Source organism: Coenobita brevimanus, chromosome 71 (assembly GCF_032717465.1).
Source record: "Coenobita brevimanus isolate Jiangsu-jjx chromosome 71, ASM3271746v2, whole genome shotgun sequence".
Lineage (NCBI taxonomy): Eukaryota > Metazoa > Arthropoda > Malacostraca > Decapoda > Coenobitidae > Coenobita > Coenobita brevimanus.
In genome coordinates, this window is record NC_137024.1 from 738,151 (window position 1) to 758,292 (window position 20,142).

At 42.4% G+C, this 20,142-nt stretch overlaps 2 protein-coding genes across 2 annotated transcripts in view; one reads left to right on the forward strand and one right to left on the reverse strand.

The window, feature by feature from the left end:
* Positions 1-6,809, reverse strand: part of Zir (dedicator of cytokinesis) — a 79,687-nt gene extending 72,878 nt beyond the window's left edge. The window contains exons 1-4 of the mRNA XM_080277998.1: positions 6,769-6,809; positions 5,403-5,517; positions 3,578-3,756; positions 117-327 (exon numbers count right to left, since the gene is read on the reverse strand). Of these exons, the coding sequence (XP_080134124.1) occupies positions 117-327; positions 3,578-3,756; positions 5,403-5,517; positions 6,769-6,809 (546 nt within the window). The remainder of the gene's footprint in view (positions 1-116; positions 328-3,577; positions 3,757-5,402; positions 5,518-6,768) is intronic.
* A 3,961-nt stretch (positions 6,810-10,770) lies between these two features.
* On the forward strand, positions 10,771-12,015 carry LOC145406684 (uncharacterized). Its single transcript, XM_080277780.1, has one exon. The coding sequence runs from the start codon at positions 10,772-10,774 to the stop codon at positions 11,885-11,887; it is 1,116 nt and encodes a 371-aa protein (XP_080133906.1). The 5' UTR covers position 10,771; the 3' UTR covers positions 11,888-12,015.
* The last annotated feature ends 8,127 nt before the right edge of the window (positions 12,016-20,142 follow it).

Here is a 20,142-nt window from a genome sequence, read left to right on the forward strand (position 1 = left end):
AAACAGATTGCTTCATAAACCACATAAAAAATTAATATAATGTATACGTTTTTCACATATACATATAGGTAGAGTACACCCTTCCTGTATCTCAGCAAACTGTATTAGTGACTTACCCTGTCTCCATCCCCTAGTGAGTGATCCTCATCCTCCAGATCCACCTCAAACTCTGGCTGTGGTCCAGCCTGGAGAGCAGCCAGATGTTCACTCACCAACTGGTTGTGACCAGGCACAGAGGTGGAATGGTGGAGGTATTGTCGGCTCACATGGAGCCAGTCCCTTGTGTAGCATCTCACACAATCACTCATGTGGGCATCATATCCAGACCTGCAAGTATTATCAACATGCATCTACACTGTAAACATGAAATGATGGATTCCTTGGCTACAATAACTACATCAAAGTAACTACCGGAGTTCAACTTTTATTTTCCCTATCTGTGGCTAGGGGTTTGAGCCCATTTCAAAGATTCAGTAGTCTGTTACACACTAACACATGATATCACATACCCTCATATTATGAGCCACAAAACAGATGAAATCACATACAGTACCTTCATATGATAAGTCACTCTATCTTTTCTCTCCAGTTTAAACTGTACACTCACAGTACTGCACTGGCCTAAAGCATTACGAAATTATCAGTCAACAACAGAATAATTTAATCCCATCACACTCAAATCATACTGGTAAACACAGGCAGATTCTTTACTGTGGGCAAATTTTTAACCCACCAGTCATCCTACATATTAATAAAGTACCCTCTTTTCCTTCGTTCCTTCCTTCCTCTTCTGTCTTTCTTTCCTTCATTTTTCCCTCTTCCTTCTGTCTATGGGCGACTCTACACCAAGTGACAAGCCAAATGGTTTCCTGCACAGCAGGAAACAGTTTACTATGCTGGGTGGTAACCATATAACCAAATTATGGCACCTGGTGTTTTAGTGGGTAATTAAGGCACTCCAGTCGGATTGAGCCAGTGTAGGTTTACATGCAAGGGATGGTTGGGGTTTATTGCTCACATAATGCCATTCTGGGACAAGTGAAGCAGGTCATTCTCATCTTAAATATCAAAATCAACTTGCCTAGCCCTGGGCTCCTATGCTTCTCCTGGGGCAACATTGGATTAGATGACGAACAAATGAAAGAAAAATCAACTTAACACTGGGTGTGTGGGCCAGAGCCAACCATCACTTGCTGAGCCACCACACTTCCCTAGCATGCTGACTGCACTCAACCGGCTTTCATATCATCATTAACATTTTTTATTAACTTACTTCAGGCATATACAAGGCCCTTTCTCAGCACAGAAGTAACATCAGTGCAAAGACATCTCATAAACTCAATGCCCTGAAACCACTCAATGGCACTACCTTTGAATAACTGAAATCAAAACACTGAAAAAAATGTCTAGAGCCTAAACAATTCATTAGAAGAACTGTGAATTAAGCTAGCCCAAGGTAGACTACAATCCTACCCAACACAAATACAGCTAAGCTCTAAAATTTTAAACATAAAACAAAGCCTTAAGAATAATAATACAATGCACCAGGATCACAAATATAAATCATCTAGCTACATGAAAAAATGCAGACTCGCATTTAGCAAGTGTTCTGTTTGTGTGATTACATTACCATCCTCCACCCCAACCTATTTTGCACAGGGACTGACATGTTTTGCACACCAACACAGCTGACCAACACTTAGTAATTCTTCACAAGGCAATAGATGGGTGGCTACCATCAACCCCGGGAGGTGTGGCTACCATCAACCCAGGGAGGTGTGGCTACCATCAACCCAGGGAGGTGTGGCTACCACTGACCTTGAAAGGTACAACCATAAGTGAAATGTGGCTACAAGCTCCATAACTAATAACACAATCATCACTCTAAGGTAGGAAACATTCATCCACAAATACACTTACTTGGTGATCCTCCTTCAGAAGAAAAGAAGGAATAATGAAGAATTAGCACCAGGCAATAATATGGCTATATGGCACTGTAGGAGTAGCAGAAAAACAATGGCCAGATGAACCACAGAAATATCAACACAAGAGGTAGGACAGAAAAGCAGAAGAGGAGAGTTAAGACAGAAAGACAGGAGACAAAAAGGTCCCTTTCAGTTTCCTCTGACGACAAGCAGGGATACTGGGGAAGTATACTTTTCCCCCTTCCTCTCCAGGGGGATTCTTCTTTGTGACTGTACATAAGGTCAGAGTCCAAGACGAGACTCTCAAATTACAAATCTAATTACACATTTCAGATTTCTTTTTTCCAACAGCTACCAGCAACTACTGGAAAGTAATTAGCTGGTTTAGGGTATTTGTTTAGCTTGAAATCCATAGAAAACATCAGCTGTACTAGGGACAACCCCAATACAGGATTCTTTTAATCCCAACCACCGGGTAACGTCTATATACATCACAATCTGGCTTCCACAGGGCCGCCAGGTAGTGACTCTACATGCAACTGTTTTCCCACCACCATTTGAACCAGCTGCCATTTCATCTCGGCACCAAAAGGTGCACGTGAGAGTCAGTCTGGCCCGTGCCTCTGCCAGGTGTCCAACGATGCCTTAAGGTTCCTATTTGTCTGATTATGTCTGTGCCGCCTGTAGCCAACAGCATCATCCAACCCTGCCAAGCCTCTTTCCAAGGATAGTAGAAAAAGGTTCAATGATAGTGCCGTAAGGCATGCCTTGGATGCAACAGTGTCTAGTTTATCTAGTAGTGAAGAAGTTATCACGCTGAGAGCAAAGCCATAGACGTCACCCCAGCCAGATGCATAGACATGTCCAGCTCTCTCGCCAAAATTTAGTTCCCTTCCTCACATCATTACTCATCAACACAATGATCTACAGACCTGAGGATACTTTCACTTGCAAGAGAAAGAGTTGTGAGTAATATGGTCTTCAATATGTTTCCCTAAGTGCTATACTTTCTGTGATATTAAGGTCTGAAAAGAAGCAATTTCTGGGAAACTGCCCCTACTGAGGTGACAACTTCGGTAAAAATGGCCCCGGCGTGGAAGGGTTAATAGGAAATACAGCGTCATTTTAATATTTGATTATAAAGAAGTAAATCTCTGCTAATGACATTCCCCTATGATGAATCCTGGGAGCGATTATAAGGGTTCTTAGGCCTAGGTCACAGTCTTTCGGGGGTTACAGTGTGTAAAAGTTCCACTTGGTGGAAAGTTCAAATTCCACTAATTACCAACTTATTACCACTACACTCTTGTTCACACACTATTTCTTATGTCTAATGATGATCAATATGTTTTTATGCATGTGCTTGATGGGGAGAAAATTTTTCATGAGGGCTAAAAAGAAGGACTTTGGGAAAACTTCTGGATATTTCTTAGGCACATTAGAAAAAAAAAAAAACTCCTCCACTATAAAGTCTCCCCAAACTAAAAAAATAATTAAGTGATAGCTAAACTACACATAAGAGACATCTTCCAACTGATGCAGTTACTTCACCATTATTACCTACAATAAAACCATTCACTTAATCATCCATTCTTTCATTTAATCATTCAATGCTCCACTCATTCACTGACTGAATACGTGCAAGGACTAACCCTTCCTCTGGCACAACAGGCTGGAGTGTGCGTATGTGTCGTGGAATAAGGGTGACTGCGATGTCGTCTGGTGGAAAATGAAGAATGCGTCGAAGGGGGTCACGGTCTGCCTCCAGCTGGTGTTGGTCAAGGAAGTCTTCATAATCAACTGGCTCCAATGTGTCCGTAAGAGGGTCCAGCTACAATGGCACATGATACAATGTTAGTGTGATACCTTCAAACCAGCACAAGTTACACACATTATATGCCTTTTTACTGACCATCTCCTACCATCCACCAGTTATAGTCTGGTTATTTTCTCACAAACTGAATACTAAGCTATACCTGCATGAAATTCAATAAACCTTAAATACATTGTTACTATTCATATCAACCTTCCAATATGACAGCACCTGCCCACAATTCAGATTGTGGTAGGTGGCGGCGCTCTCCAGCCACCCACTCGATGTAGTGCAGCTCTCAGGTGTCTGCCCTTTCCTCTTCCCCCTCCTATCCTTCCTTCCTGTTCAGTCTGTCTTTACTTCATTCTTTCCTCGTCCTTCTGCCTACGGGTGACTTTACACTCCCTCTTTTGTTTTTCTTTCCTTCATTCTTTCTGCCTATGGGTGACTCTACGCTAAGTGACAAGCCGAAAGGCTTCCTGTACACCAGGAAATCATTTTCTTCATTGGGTGGTAACCATATAACCAAATTATAGTGCCGGGTGGTTTAGTGGGCAATTGCGACGCTCCAGTCGGATTGAGCCAGTGAAGGTTTACATCCAAGGGGTGATTGGGGTTATTGCTCAAGTAATGCCACTCAGGGATGAGTGAGGCTGGTCACTCTCATCTTAAATGTCAGGACCAACTTGCCTAGCCCCAGGTTCCTATGCTCCTCATGGGGCAATGTAGGACTGGCTGATGGATGGATATACATACATACATATACCATATATATATATATATATATATATATATATATATATATATATACTGTATAATGAAAAATAGTGTTAAATGTGAAGATGCGTTACCGGTAGTTTTGGCCCAACGTGGACCCCTTTAAATAACGAGGAAAGGCTGTCTATCTGCAGTAGCTATGTGTGTGTGTATATACAGTATATATATATATATATATATACTGTAGATGGACAGTCGGACAGCCTCTACTCATTATTTATATGGGTCCAAGTTGGGCAAAAACTAAGGCATCTTCACATTAAACACTATATATCATTACGTGGGTATAATTCTTCCACCTGAACAATTCATGACACTTATGTATACTATGATACAAAGCGGGATACTGAATCTTATTTACAGAATATCAATGTAGAGAAAAAACATGGAGTAACAAACAGAGGATGTTGATCTGCTGGAAGGAGTCCACAGAAGAATAACCAAAATGATATCTGCCATAGCAAACAATCCATATGGAGTAAGGCTGAAGAAAACCAGCCTTATGTCACTTGAAATGAGAAGGCTCAGAAGTGACCTAAAAGAAGTACAGTAAACTAAATTAAGCATGGCATGGAGGGATTTAACATTCAAAATCTTTTTGCACTGAACCAAGGACCAACTAAAGGACACCCATTTAAGATCTTCAAGCTATTGAAAGCTATTCAAGCATTTGAGGGGGCAATATAAGAGCCAGCAAAGGCTTCCTGCCCCAGTCCTAAACTGTCTGACTGTGGAGTGACTGCATCTCCAGGTGGGACTGGTAAGTTCATGGTGTGTTTAATTACAAGTTCTTGAGAAGTTTGTAATGTGGTTATACCCTATCAGAGATTCTGGCAGGTAGAAAGGTGTCAGAAACACTGCTGATGATAAGGTAACAGGTAATAAACACACCAGTTACATGGAAGACTTACAGCAGAGAGTGTGGAGACACTAGCTGATCGCGCAGGGTCTTTCCCAGTTGTTGATGAGCTCACATTCCGTCGAACCTCTGCTGCATGATGTCTGAAGAGTTTAAAACATACAATTTACTATGCACAGTATTCTAGGTAATATATCATGTAAAACCAAGTGAAACATCCTTTCCACTAATGCAATCTAGATTTTGTATATATATATATATAGGCTATATAAATATTCCATAATACTACTACCGTACATTATTTTAATTAAAAATGGGGTATGTGTGCCATAATAAATATATACCTGTATATATTTTTTTGTATCGGTATATGCTATTACAAAAAAAGATTTAAAATCATTGCACTAGACAGTTAATACTATACCATTTACTTCACTATTTCCTGTTATTTTCATTAGCTTGTTTTTGTCCTATGTGAGCTGATTTGATGTTGTGGGTTGCAGGAGACTTGTTCTGAGATAATAAACTAACCTCACCTATCCCTGCATTAGTACATAATGAAGGGGATGAGGTATTTTGTGAAGGGAACGGTGTTTGTTGCCGGGTATGACAAAACAGTGCCATCTGTATACATGATAAATCCCTTTGGTTTGGTTAGTTGAGGTTAGACTGATATTTTTTAACAATTTCCCAACAATCTGCAGCATCAAATTAACCCACACACGACAAAAACAAGCTGATGAAAGAAAATGGACAAATCTAAGGAACACGAAAAAGTCAATACAGTACTGTACTGACACACTGAGCATCAGAAGTTCTGTGAGTCTATAAAAGTGTAAAATTACATAAGTTTGCATGAATTTTCATTCATAATTAGCAAAAGCTGAAAAGTTGGTTAACATGTCCCATACTACAGGACTGCATCACTAACTGCCACAAAACTGTTTTCACCTCTTTTGAATGCCACATTTTTCCTGACCTTAGAAGACCTCACCATTTTCAGTAGGTCAATAGAGAAGTTTGTTCATGTAGGAGGGTGCCACTCCCACCATAAATCACAGCTATATCATCATCTACGGTACAGGTTGGGGGGCAAAGAATACATAGAGACCCATATCTGGGTCAGGAAAGTAAACATAATTGTTCCCACCAACTTTATGCTGTAAGAGAAATGTATATAACAAACAATTTGACTGAAATATCTCATGATACACCTATCGCCTAAGATACAGATGAAGATTACAAACGTCCCTGAACGCTGCCACTCGGAAAAAATATAAAAAACGCAACGGTTCCTCACAGTACACCAGATAACTAAAATGCGCTACTCTTGTACATAAGGTTAAGTCACAGGCGACAAAAATAACATTTATCCTACAAAAGTGAAACCTTACTTTGACAGCTTCTGGGCGAAAGCCCTCTGACCCGACGCCATCTTTGTTTGACAACAACAAAGGCATTCATTAATCAGTTTATGTACCACTTCCCTTCCTGTAATTATGTAGTGAATTCTTATTTGATATTTTTTGCAAATGGTAATTTAGAGCCTCTGATAATAAGAGCGTTACCAGCCTTTTTGTTTTGTTTTCTTCCATACATTTTGAAAAAAAATAGTCTTGTGCTATGATACTGAGCTCTATTTTTGTTCTTTCTAAAAAATAGTAACACCTATAGATACCAGTGCATATGATGATCAATGGAGTTAGAATGTGTAAATATTCTGCTGACGTCTACCAGTAGCTGTTCATTTCTAACGTTTCTAACACGTATTTATGTTTAAAAGCTTGCAGTCAAACGCGTTAGGTTAGGTTGGATTACTTTTGGTTATGCTAGATTATGTTGGGTTTGGTTAATTTAGTAAGTTTCCCATGGATATTAGCGTTTTCTTGCGTACATTTGAGTATGTTTGATACACTGACACAGTGATACGTCCAAACAGAGCGATGGTTAGTAAACACAGGTACAGTGGCCGGGTGGAGGTCGTCGGAAAACACCACTTGCTGCAGATGTAGGTGTCATGATCATCTCCACGGCCAGCCTGGAGACCCACCGCTTCCACACGGCAACCTAATCCCCAGGTGTTGGAGCTGGCCGCTTCCTTAAATACCCCAAAGTAGGTATTTTTTTTCTTTCCAGATCACTCCACGCAGTCACAATCCACTAGCCAACAGTGTTGCCTATGTACCAGAATTGCATACCTTGAGAATGTGAATTTGTCATAATATAGTTGGAATCACTGTACCAAAACATGTTTCAAGCAACCTTCAACATGAGATCAGCCCACACAGGACAAAAACAAGATGAAAAAAAAGCCTCTTACCAAGTAAATACGGTATTAACCATCTAGTGCAGTGGTTTTATTTATTTATTTATTTTTTTTGTAATAGAGTGCACACAAAAAAAATCAAATATTTTTTATGGCACAAAAAAGTGTTTGGGAGGGCATGCAGATCTATTATCTATATCAGTGTCAGGCTGAAAAGATCAGCAGAGAGGGATTGTCAGGATATTTTGGTGGCTAGTGAAACAGGAGCTCCAGCTCTCATATCACCAGCATTCCCATTACCCCTGAGAGTACCACTCTGATCTGCTGGTGCTACAGCCTACTCCCTATGTTCTGTATACAGTATATATATATACAGAATATAGGTACCATGCTGTGCGTAGAAAATTGTATGTTTTAAACTCTTCAGACATCATGCAGCAGAGGTTCGACGGAATGTGAGCTCATCAACAAGTGGGAAATACCCTGCGCGATCAGCTAGTGTCTCCACATTCTCTTCCGTAAGTCTTCCTCATAACTGATGTGTATATTATCAATTACCTCAGCATCAGCAGTATCTCTGACACCTTGCTACCTCCTGGAACTCTCTGATAGGGTATAACCACATTATAAACATCTCAAGAACTTGTAATTGCCTTCTTCTATCTGTTACTCCATGTTGTTGCACTACATGATATAAATAAGATTCAGTGTCCCACTTTTATCATAATATTAATGTCATGAATTGTTAAGGTGGAAGAATTATACCCACATAATGAAATATAGCTAGTGTTCAATGTGAAGATGCACTAATTTTAGCCCAAAATTGATCAAAATAAAGGATGAGAAGAGACTATCCATACACTGTTTTATATATATATATATATATATATATATATATATATATATATATATATAAGGGGATGGGTCTATTATGATGTGGCAGGGGTAAACCAGCTCTGCTGTCGGGCCCTACTGTGGATGTCACTGATTTCACTGCACAGTTGACCCTCGGGTGGTGTGGTGCGGTGAGGATCTGTCCTTCTCCCCTTTGGGGCTAACATGCGAATGAATGTGTTTGTATGGATGAGTGAATTGGTAGTGTGTCGTCCTGTCTCGGCTACCTCCCTCTCCTTGGGGGAAGCAGCCTAGATATATATAAATATATATATATATATATATATATATATATATATATATATATATATATATATTGTTTCATTTCATTTATAAAGGCTCCAACATGCATGCATGCATGCATTGGCCATGGCTACCTAATGGCGGCTCTCCATGCTGCTGGCAGACTCTCCATTCAGTTCCCTATCCCTGAGGTTATACTGTGTGACCTTGTCCCAGGTCTTTTTCAGTCAGCCTCTTGCAGTCCTACCCCAGATGCTCACACTTCTCCCATGGCAGACCCTGAACTGAATAAATTGTGTGACATTAACTGGACTAGAGTATTCGGTACTTTAAATATCCTGATCATTAGGTGGTTAATGGTGCCAGTACTGACTCTTAGGCTCCATTGACTAACTCACAGCTGAATATACTGGTAATCATCTTGCATTTGGTGGAATAGAATACTGGTGCCAGAGTTGCCCTGAACTTAAGTGGGTTAACTTGGGGACATTTTAATCCTATTTCTGCCCATATCCCATAACTTATGGGCTGAATAAAACAGTAGCACATCCATATATCCTTTCCATAACACTTACTGATGACTAGTATGGTATCATATTGTCATTTTAGTTTCTTGTCACAGCTGAATGGCAACATAAGACAATACCTTGCCCCTACATTCTTTCTATAGCACTTCATGCATAGCAAATCCCTTGTTATTATTTGAGTGGAGAGATGGCAGTTTTAGGCCAAGTTACAATGACCAGAGTATAGGAGAGTTGATCTGAATTAGATGGAAGAAAAGGAAGTGCTGTAAACTAAATACTGTACATGGTGAAGGGTCAGTGATGGGTTCTTTAAGGGAGGATGGTGTGTTGGGGGAGGGGGGGTCTGTTTTTTCATTTGTGGGCATAGACTCAGTAGTCCTTTTCATGAGAACCAGCAGTTTCCTGTGTGCAACATATCATCACTTCGGCATACACACCTGCCGTCCATATTGAATACATGCAAGGCTTGTCCCATGCAGGACTTGTGTGATAGTATTAGTTGGGGTACTTTTATGACATTTCAGAGGTGACGTGGAAAATTAGTAAAGTTTGTTTTATCCATCCATCCATCATCCAAGCCTATGTCGCCCCATGAGAAGCGTAGAAGCCAAGGGCTAGGCAAATTGGTCCTGACATCAAAGATGAGAGTTCCCAGCCACACTAATCCCTGAGTGGCATTATGTGAGCAATAAACCCAACCACTCCTTGGATATAAACCTACACAGGCTCAATCCGATTGGAGCGTCATAATTACCCACTAAACCACCAGGTGCCATAATTTGGTTATATGGTTACCATCCAGCATAGTAAATGGTTTCCTGGTGTACAGGAAACCATTTGGCTTGTCACTTAGCGTAGAGTCACCCACAGGCAGAAGGAAAAGGACGCAGCAAAGGAAAGAAAGACAGAAGAGGGCGTGTAAAGTCACCCATAGGCAGAAGGAAGAGGAAAGAATGAAGGAAAGAAAGACAGAAGAGGAAGGAGGGAAGAGAGGAAAAGGCAGACACCCAAAAGAGCACTACATTGAGTGAGTGGATAGTAAGCGCCCCCACCTACCACCTAACGATGTGTAAATAACCTGATATTTTGTGCCTCCTACCTTTGATCAGTATAATTTTCTTGCAGACATTTCACTTCTGTAAACACTTGACCTGACCTTCCCCCAAGGCCATCATTTACTGGATGCAGTAGCTGTGAGTTGTGTAGAGGAAATAGTTGGTGATAGAGAAGGATGTCATCGTGTGGTGACACCAATATAACTGGGTGATGGAGCTGCCTGGTTATGCATACATCCCTTGGTCCCCTCCCTGTCTCATGAAAAAATTAATACAGTACTTCTGCCTGCAGTCCACTGGATTTGTGTTATGATTAGCCTGGGGTTGCAATACTATTTCAGCTGATAATAATACTGTACCAGTAGGTGCATTCATACAATTGTCATTTTTCTCTGTCTTTTGCAGGTGTGAAATGGAGTTTGCTGCATTTGATGATGACTTGTTTGCAGAAAAGTGTCCAAATAAGCAAGAAGTAGGTGAGTACACTGCCAGAGTGTGTACAGATGGATGGTTCGTGCAGACTGACTCCACTCACATTGTGTCACCCGAGGATCAGCTTGGTATTCAGAAATTCATAGCAGATTATAAGTTTATGAAAAAGGAGTTCACTGCTGCTTTTGAGCAGTATAAAGAAATATTAAAAACTTTACCATCAAGTGGCACAAGCAGAAGAGAGTGTTTAGAAGGATTATCAAGAGCTTGTATTAAGATAGATAGTTCAGCAGCTGCTGTAAGTTATGCAGAAGAATTGCATTCATCATCAAAAACATCAGAACAGCTAACTGTAAGTTGTTCAGCATTGCTTGATGCTTACCTTGCTGATGGTCAGCACAAAAAGGCACTCAGAGTTGCACAGAACCTTGTATCTCTCCATCCAGACAACAGTCATGTATGGATGAAACTGGGTTTCACATATAGTAGATTATACAACATTGTCCTGCCCAATGTTGAGAAGCTGATGTGTGCGCACTTACCAGGTACTAAAGGTAGTGACAGTGTCAGTGAGGGTGGAATGAACTTAAGAAACACCAGCGATGCCTCTAAATCTCTCCCTTGCGATGTGGCTAGCAAATCAGCAGAAATACAGTCTTCGCAACATACTGAAAGCCAACCATCAGCACAATTGAGCTTTAAAGAAAATAGTGTTATGAAAAAAGAATTTAATATAAAAGTGAAGATTGTTGCTGTATGCCTTCAGAAAGCGTACAATTTGTTGAAAAGGACTGAGGGTACTGCCGTTGGTTTTGCGATAAACTGCACTGAAGTTTGCCAAAAGAAACTCTTGGCAGACTTGCAAGAGTTGTTGGATAAAGATGTGCTTTGTCAAATACAGTCAATGGTATCCCAGAGTGAGAAGGCAGTTTGCCATTCTTATAATTCTTCTGAAGCTGAGAGTCATGAGTTCGTAGACAGGGGGAGTTCAAAATTTAAGGCCAACACTGAGGAGGTAGATACAAGTTTGTTGTCAGAGGATAACTTCGAGTACAAATGGTTTAAGTGGCTTTATAAGGAGTCACTTCCCTGCTGACTGTGGTGGTGGAAAGTGTTCCATGAAATATTTTTAGATGATCTTCCTTCCTTCTTTCCTTTCTTCCTCTTCTGTCCTTCTTTCCTTCATTCTTTCCTCCTCCTTATGCCTGTGGGTGACTCTACTGTACACTCCCTCTTCTGTCTTTCTTTCCTTCATTCATTCCTCTTCCATCAACCTATGGGTGTCTCTGCACTGAGTGACAAGCCAAATGCTTTACACTAGGAAACCATTTACTATGCTGGGTAGTAACCATATAACCAGATTATGGCATCTGGTGGTTTAGTGGGTAATTAAAGCACTCCAATCGGATTGAGCCTGTGCAGGTTTATATCCAAGGGGTGGTTGGGGTTTATTGCTCACTTAATGCCATTCAGGGATGAGTGAGGCTGATCACCCTCATGTTAAATGTCAGGACCAACTTGCCTAGCCCCAGGTTCCTACTTTCCTCTTGGGGCAACACAGGATTAGATGATGATGATGATGATGTGTAGCACAACAAAATAATGCAAGAAGGAAGACTACTTTGTGACATTCATTAAGTATTGAGAAATATGGAAGGCAGAACTGGCAGGGGATTTTCACTGTACATTGTAAAAATCAGAGATCTGAGTCTTAGTAATAAGAGGAAATTAATTTCATAACAGATTTTCAAGGACTACACATAGAATATAAATTGTAAATTACAGTAATCACTCCAATATCCGGATCAATAGAGCCATCGGTAGGTTCGGATATTGGTTTTGTCCGGATATTGGGCCCCAGCTTATGGACTTGTACTTACGGACCCTAACACAGAGAAACACCTATACAACTCCCTCCGGACATGCATAGCACCTATTTAACACCCAAATCACACCAATAAGGCACATAAATGACTGAAATAAATGCAATAGACACATAAAATGTGGGTTTAGAAGTATGTTCATACATTAATAAACATTCTGGTACTTATGGACTCTAACCGAACCTAACCTAACCGAACCTAACCGAACTCTGAAAAACACATTCCTACTGCACATACATGAGGTAAGTTTAGTATGGAAAGAAGTACAGTATGACACTTTCTGGTAAGTATAGTATGGGAAAAAATACAATATGAAACATTCTGGTAAATATAGTATGGAAAATAGTACAACATGAAACATTTTGGCTACTTACAGCAAGTCCCTGGCCACCTCGATGAATAACCGCCTCCTCTCGGACTCTGACAGTAAGAACGATTTCCTGAAGCACTTGCACTACACTCTTCCTGAAGTCTTGCACTGAACTTAGTCACTAACACACAGAAGTCCGTTCTTTTCACAGTGTTCACTTTAGTCCAAATAATGTTCCATTAAATTTAAGTGTTGCACATTAACTTTTCCCAAGTTTTTTTAAGTTTCCAAAGCCAAAACAAAGAAGGTTAGTTACGTTAAATTTCTTTTCTACTTAGACTTTTCTCCCAACTTGAAAACCTTAACACAACACACCGTTTTTTTCACTGCACAACACTCAAAATTCCCGTGTGGTCTAGTGGAAAAGTTCTTGCTGTTTATTCACTGTCAGAGCCCGAGAGTATCACTGGCAGGCGTCCAAGGGGTGCATCGGTGGGTAGTGGTGATGGCGTACCGACTACAGAAGACTCTGAAGACAGCCGCAAACTCACGTCGAGCGGTGACTCCACTGTAGCTGATGTGCTGGGCTGTGGCTCGGAGCATGAGGGCCTGTCTTGGGGAGGCAACGGAGTGGAACCAGGGCTTGGCACAGCGGGGGTCACGGGTCTGAAAAAACTGTCAATCGTTGACTGACGCAAGGACCGACGATTCTGGCGATTGATGATGCGCTGCCGGAAAGCACGCACTTCCTCCACGAGTCCCAAGGGCCCCATCTCCCTGTCGCAGTCCGGGTGTTCCAGGTAGTCTAGGACGAACTCTAGATGTTCCCGGAGTGCGCTCAGCTTGGGGATGGCTGGAGTAGTGTCCTGCTGGGCGGAGTCTGCATCATCATCGCCTTCGTCGTCGGAATCTTCAAGTTCGGGACTGACACCAGCAACCGAAGACGCGATCTCGATATCAGACAACGTCTGATACCCAGGATCGCCCTCGTCGTCGTCCAACCACTCACGAACATCGTCCACATCAACATCGTCGCCGTGCGTACGTAGCCGTGCATGGAAGTCATCCACGTCAAACCCTAGGAAATCGTACTCCACATCTGTTCCGAGAAGCAGACGAGACCAACCATTTTCAAGAGTTTTCACAGGGACTTCCTTCCATGCACTAGCCCAGTTGTACAGCGCAGACTTGATGTTGTAGCGGCGAAGGTTTTCCAAAGTCCGCTTGCCTCGAGTGTCACGTCCTTCCCTGCGCTCGTCCTCGTCCTCGAGAACCACCATCACCTCGTCCAGGAACTTCCGACGGTACAGGCGCTTTGTTGCCACGATCACTCCTTGGTCCATTGGTTGAATGAGAGCAGTCGTATTAGGTGGCAGAAACATGCACCTAATACGGCCATTCTCAGCAACCAAGTCCTTGTCGCACGGGTGGGCAGGTGCATTGTCGAGGAGAAGGAGAGCCTTTACCTGGTCGCGAGGAATTCCCAGTGTCTTCGTCTGGTAATGTATGACCTCCTTGACGAAGTGATGGTGAAACCAGTCTTTGAAAATCACAGCTGTGAACCATGCTTTCAAAGAATGGTACCATACGACAGGAAGGACATCCATCACCCCACGAAGGCACCGAGGCTGCTTTGCACGGCCAACAATAACGGGCTTAAGCCGGTGCATGCCGTTAGCATTGGCACAACACAAAGCAGATATCCGTTCCTTAGAAAGCTTGCGGCCAGGTACACGCTTCTCCGTCTCATCGGCGAGAGTGTTCGTTGGCACCGAGCGATAGAATAGGCCAGTTTCGTCAGCGTTATAGACTTGACCGAGAGTGAGGCCCTCCCTGTCGATCAAGCCTTTCACCTTGTGCCGAAACTCGTCCACTCCATCCTCGTTAGCGTCCAATGCTTCGCCATGTGCTTTACGGTTAGTAAGGCCATGTCGCAACTTGAACGCGAAGAGCCAACCCTCGGATGCCTTGAAGTCTAGGGCGTCGTGGAAGCCTTGCAAACTTCTCAGCAGCAGCCTTCAGCTCCGTTCCATGTACCATCACACCAGCTGCACGTTGCTGTCGATACCAAATCAACGTGGAGCGGTCGATCTCTGCATACTTGGGAGTAAACATAACCTTCCTCTCCACGTTGCGTTTGCTTCTCGACGAGAAGTCAGCCGTGTACTGCATGAGCTTGTCTCGGGAACGCTTGATATCAAACAAAGTCGACCGGGCCAGGTTGAACTCGCGGAGAATGCGAGAGGAAGACCAACCCGCATCAACCTTCTCCAATATCTCCCGTTTCTTCTCCAGAGTCAACACCACTCTCTTCCTTTTCTCAGGAGGCGGGGCCATCATCACACACACTAAGAGTAGGGCAGAGAGCAGCAGGAGGCCTTGCAGCAAGTACGGCACCACCACAAAAGCGAGCACGTGGGCAGCCATGACGAAGAGCGTAGGTCTTGTCGCGGTGAGAGACAGGCGGGAAGTGGGGAGGATGCAGCGGCGCTCTATCGGACGTCGGAGGAATGACGAACCAAAACAATGCTCTCACGCGGCGTGCGCGGCAAGTTCAAATTACGGACGGCAAAAAATCGATTTTTTTTTCCAATTTTTTTGGATTTTCGGACCATTTTGGGAATGTTTGATCCCAGGACGATAAGGTTCGGTTAGTGGGGATGTTCGGTTATTGGGCGTCCGGATATTAGAGGGATTACTGTATTTGTAAATGTAATTATAAAATACTGTATAAAGTATTGTTTATGGTTAAATTACCATAATGACATCATATTCATGTATGATTACCCTATCACTTTGGAGTAGGTGGTGGTCAGGTACTTCGAGAAGTGATCTGCCGTTCAAAAAGACAGAAGTTCAGTCCTAAAGCTGTCAGGTAACAGTGCAGTTGGCCCTCTTTATTTGCAGAGTTTGCATTATAAACACCCCTGTGAATGTCAGAATTCTGTGAAAATCGGTGTCCTCATAGTCCTGCCCCTGCAATTATAATTTAATGATAATTGCCCAAGTACTGTATGTGTACCCTATGCAGTGTCCCAAAATGTCGTCACATATTATACTTTAAACAAATGTACGTACTTTGTGATAGTGTGTTAACCTATGAATAGCTGAAACCACAAATAGCATCTCCACAAACCTGGATGATTGTATGGTGATTCGTGAATTTTGTTAAAGCAAACTTTACTGATTTATGTTGAGGGTGCTTGGACTGATCTGGTTAAATAGATGAGGGTCTTGATTTTTCTTCCCTGATTGTAGCATGAAACATTAGCATTACAAGAAAAGCCTGTGTTGTTTAGTCCTTGATAAGTATGATTGTTGTAAGTCAGGGATGTGTTCTATGGTATCATCATACTGTCCATACAACTATAGTACTGTAAATTTGGGTGAACCTGCAAAGTAACATTATAGATAGCTTTCTGCACTGTAGTTACTGTGATACTGGTAGCAAAAATTAAAGAAAAAAAAAAAAAGTGTGACATACAACAAGGACTGTACATACAGTACATGCATGGAACCCGGACAATAAAGCAGAATGAAAAAGAATTTTGCAGGTTTGTTTGTAATGATGAGGGACGAAATACTGTTCCTTGGCATGTAACTGTGAATTGCATTGTAAGTTTTACTTGTACAGTAGTGTAAATTTAAAAAACACTGGTATAGAAATATTCTGTAATTTATTCTGTCCCAACCTGAAATCCAAAATCCTCCTATTGACCCCTCAGTTCATGACATCTGCATGTAAGTACTGTATATATATCTGTGTATCTGTTCATCTATCTATCTGTGTATCTATATATTATATACAGACATGGATGATAGGTGTGTGTGGGCATAGGTTCCCCCTTATATTTGGGAGACTAGTGATTACTTATAATAATAGTTTATTCATTCATTCATCATCAAATCCAGTGTTGCCTCATGAGGAGCGTAAGATCCCGAGGCAAGGCAAGTTGGTCCTGACATTTAAGATGAGAGAGACCAGCCTCACTCATCCGTAAGTGACATTACGTGAGCAGTAGACCTCAACCATCCCCTGGGGCTCAATCCGATGGAGTGCCTTAAATACCCACAAGAACCAGGTGTCATAATTTGGTTATATGGTTACCACCCAGTGTGGTAAATGGTTTCCTGGTGTACAGGAACCCATTTGCTTCGTCATTCAGTGTAGCGTCACCTGTAGACAGAAGGAAGAGGAAGGAAAGAATGACTGAAGAGGAAGGAAGGAAGAGTGGAAAGGGCAGGCACCAGAGAGCAGCACTACATCAGGTGAGTGGATGGTGACACTTATAGTAATAGAATCATGCAGTTTTCCAAAATATATGCAATGAATATCCTATGCACTTGCACTTATTAAATTATTGTTCTCTGACAAAAACTAGTGAAATAAATGAGAAATTTAATAGTTTTATTCCTTAAATGCATTAAGGGGTAATTTTGCCAGGAATCATGCCCCCATTTTTTCAAAGTGCTGCATCCGGACCTGATATATCTATCTGTCTATCTATCTATCTTCTATATGTCTATCTATCTATCTACGCTTCCCCCAAGGAAAGGGATATACAGTATATATACTGTATATATATATACAGTATATAAATTGCCAGACGCCTTAATCCCATATGGGGTGGCCACAAACAAATCGTCTCCACGTCGCCCTGTCCCCCGCCATTTCACTGCCCTGCTCCCAACTCGCACCCCCCTCTCTCATATACCTCTCCACTCCATCCCTCCATCTCATCCTTGGCCTCTCCCTCCACCTCACTCACTCTCCTCATCAGTCTTTCACTATCCATCCTCTCCACATAGCCAGACCACCTCATTCAGTTTCTCCTAACGCTTCCTATCAAATCCACATCCACACCACAACGCTCCTTTACATCCTCATTTGTCAGTCTGTTCCTCCATGTGACTCCACAGGCTCCTCTTAAATAACTCATTTCCACTGCTCTCACTCTTGACTTGTGTCCCTCCAACAACGTCCAAGCTTCACTTTCATACGTTAGAGTTGGCATCACAATACTGTCATGTAATAACTTTTTCCCTTCCATGCTCACTTCCCTGTTTCTTATTACTGCTCTCAAGGAACCAGCAACCTTTCTTCCTTGTTGTACCCTTTCAAGCACTTCACCCTCCAAACTTCCATCCTACTCATCACACTACCCAAGTACTTAAACGTACTCATATTTTCCATTTCCTTATCATCCAACCTCATTGTACATACACTGACGTCACCTCTCTCAAAGACCATCACTTTACTCTTCCCTACATTCACCTTTAGATTCCGTTTCTTACACACTCTCCCAAACTCATCCACCAAGCCTTGCACCTCCCCTTCGTCTTCACTTAACAACACAGTATCATCTGCAAACAACAGTACAGGGAGTTTCCAAACACTTCCCTCTCTCACTAGGGCCACTCCAACATCCAGAGCCCTACCTTGTATCTCGTTTATAACCCCATCCATGTACAGATTGAACAACCAGGGAGACATGACACATCCCTGTTTCAACCCAACCTTCAAATAGAAAAATTCACTCAGTTCACTATCCACACGCACTGCAGCCTTATCTCCTCATACATACTCTTCACAACATTCAACAACTTCCCATCTACTCCATATATTCCTAGGGGAGCGCGGTAGCTCGGTGGTAGGGTGTCGGGCTAGTAATCGTGAGGTTGCGAATTCGCTCCCCGCCCGGTGGCTGCTGTGCTGGGAGGGGTAGCGCTCTCCTGTAACCCTAGCAGGGCTATATGATCTGATTAGACCTAGCTCGGGGATTAATACCCCCCCCCATATAGTCTTAATACTTTCCACAATCCATGTCTATCCACCCTGTCATATGCTTTCTCCAAATCCATATACATATAATGTATGTATATATATATATATATATATATATATATATATATATATATATATATATATATAACGTATAGGTATTGTTCGTATTTTTAGTCAGTTGTTTTCCGGGGAGGGGCACTAACCCTCCGCCAACTCACTTGTCACTTAGGGAACACGTGTTAGTTATGTGGTTACCACCCAGAGCTGTGAGGGATTTGTTCATATGGAGAGGATGGAGAGCGAGAGACTGACGAGGAGAGTATATGTAAGTGAGGTGGGAGGGGGGGGAGAGGGAGAGGAAGGCCAAGGATGAGATGGAGGGATGGAGTGGAGAGGTATATGAGAGAGGGGTGTGTGAGCTTGGAGCAGGGCAGTGAAATGGAGGGTGACTGGGCGACATGGAGGCGCCAGGAAGATAGATAGACATGTATTGTTTTGTCTGTCTGCCTTCAATGGAAATAGAGGGGATGCATTTAGAACACTAAACAGCTCTGACAGATGTAACGTTTTACGACGAATTTAAATGTGTACAATTACAGTTGCTAAGGTGGTGCCCCTGATGGCCAAGATTAAAACCAATCAGAAATAAAGCCCTCATGATGGAAACATGGTAGCCAATCACCGAATTTTTTTAACTTACAACCTTATTAGCTACAATGGGTCGGATTGGTGGTGTAGCTGGACAGGGTTGAGTGGATGGGTGGAGTGGGTGGGAGGGTGGATGTGGCGGGATGGGGCGTGTGGAAAGGTGGGTGGGTGGGTGAGCAGGGTGAGTGGGAAGGGTTGGTGGGTAGACCGCATTTCTGTTGGGCGCAAAATCCAATTTGCTATTATTTCATATGGGCTCCACCATACCACTTCATTTGGACATCAACATATCGTTACTAACGTAATCTAATCTAAACTGCTTATTTGTTAGCAAACGATAATGTTTATGACCCCTTCTAGTTTATTATAGGTAAGGTTTTAAGCTAATCTATTTTACTTCGCAGCCCAATACCAATACTCTATTTTAACTCAATGCCCAAATGAAGTTTACTGTGGAGCCCAATTGATTTTTTTACCCCGCCCAGCTGATAATGCGCCCAAGTGAAATACATCTGGTGGATGGGTGGGTAGTGGGAAAATGGTAGGAGGTCCATGGGGAATATATTTGTGGGGAAATGGGCCCAAGGAAGAACAGATTCAGCGGGTAAACTGGAACCCCGGGGGTCTTCTCCCACAGGGGAAATGGCCATCCGGGGCCGCAGGCAATGCCGGTATGCACAATCATAGGGTTTTACCCAAACAACGCTGGGTACCCCTGCTAGTCC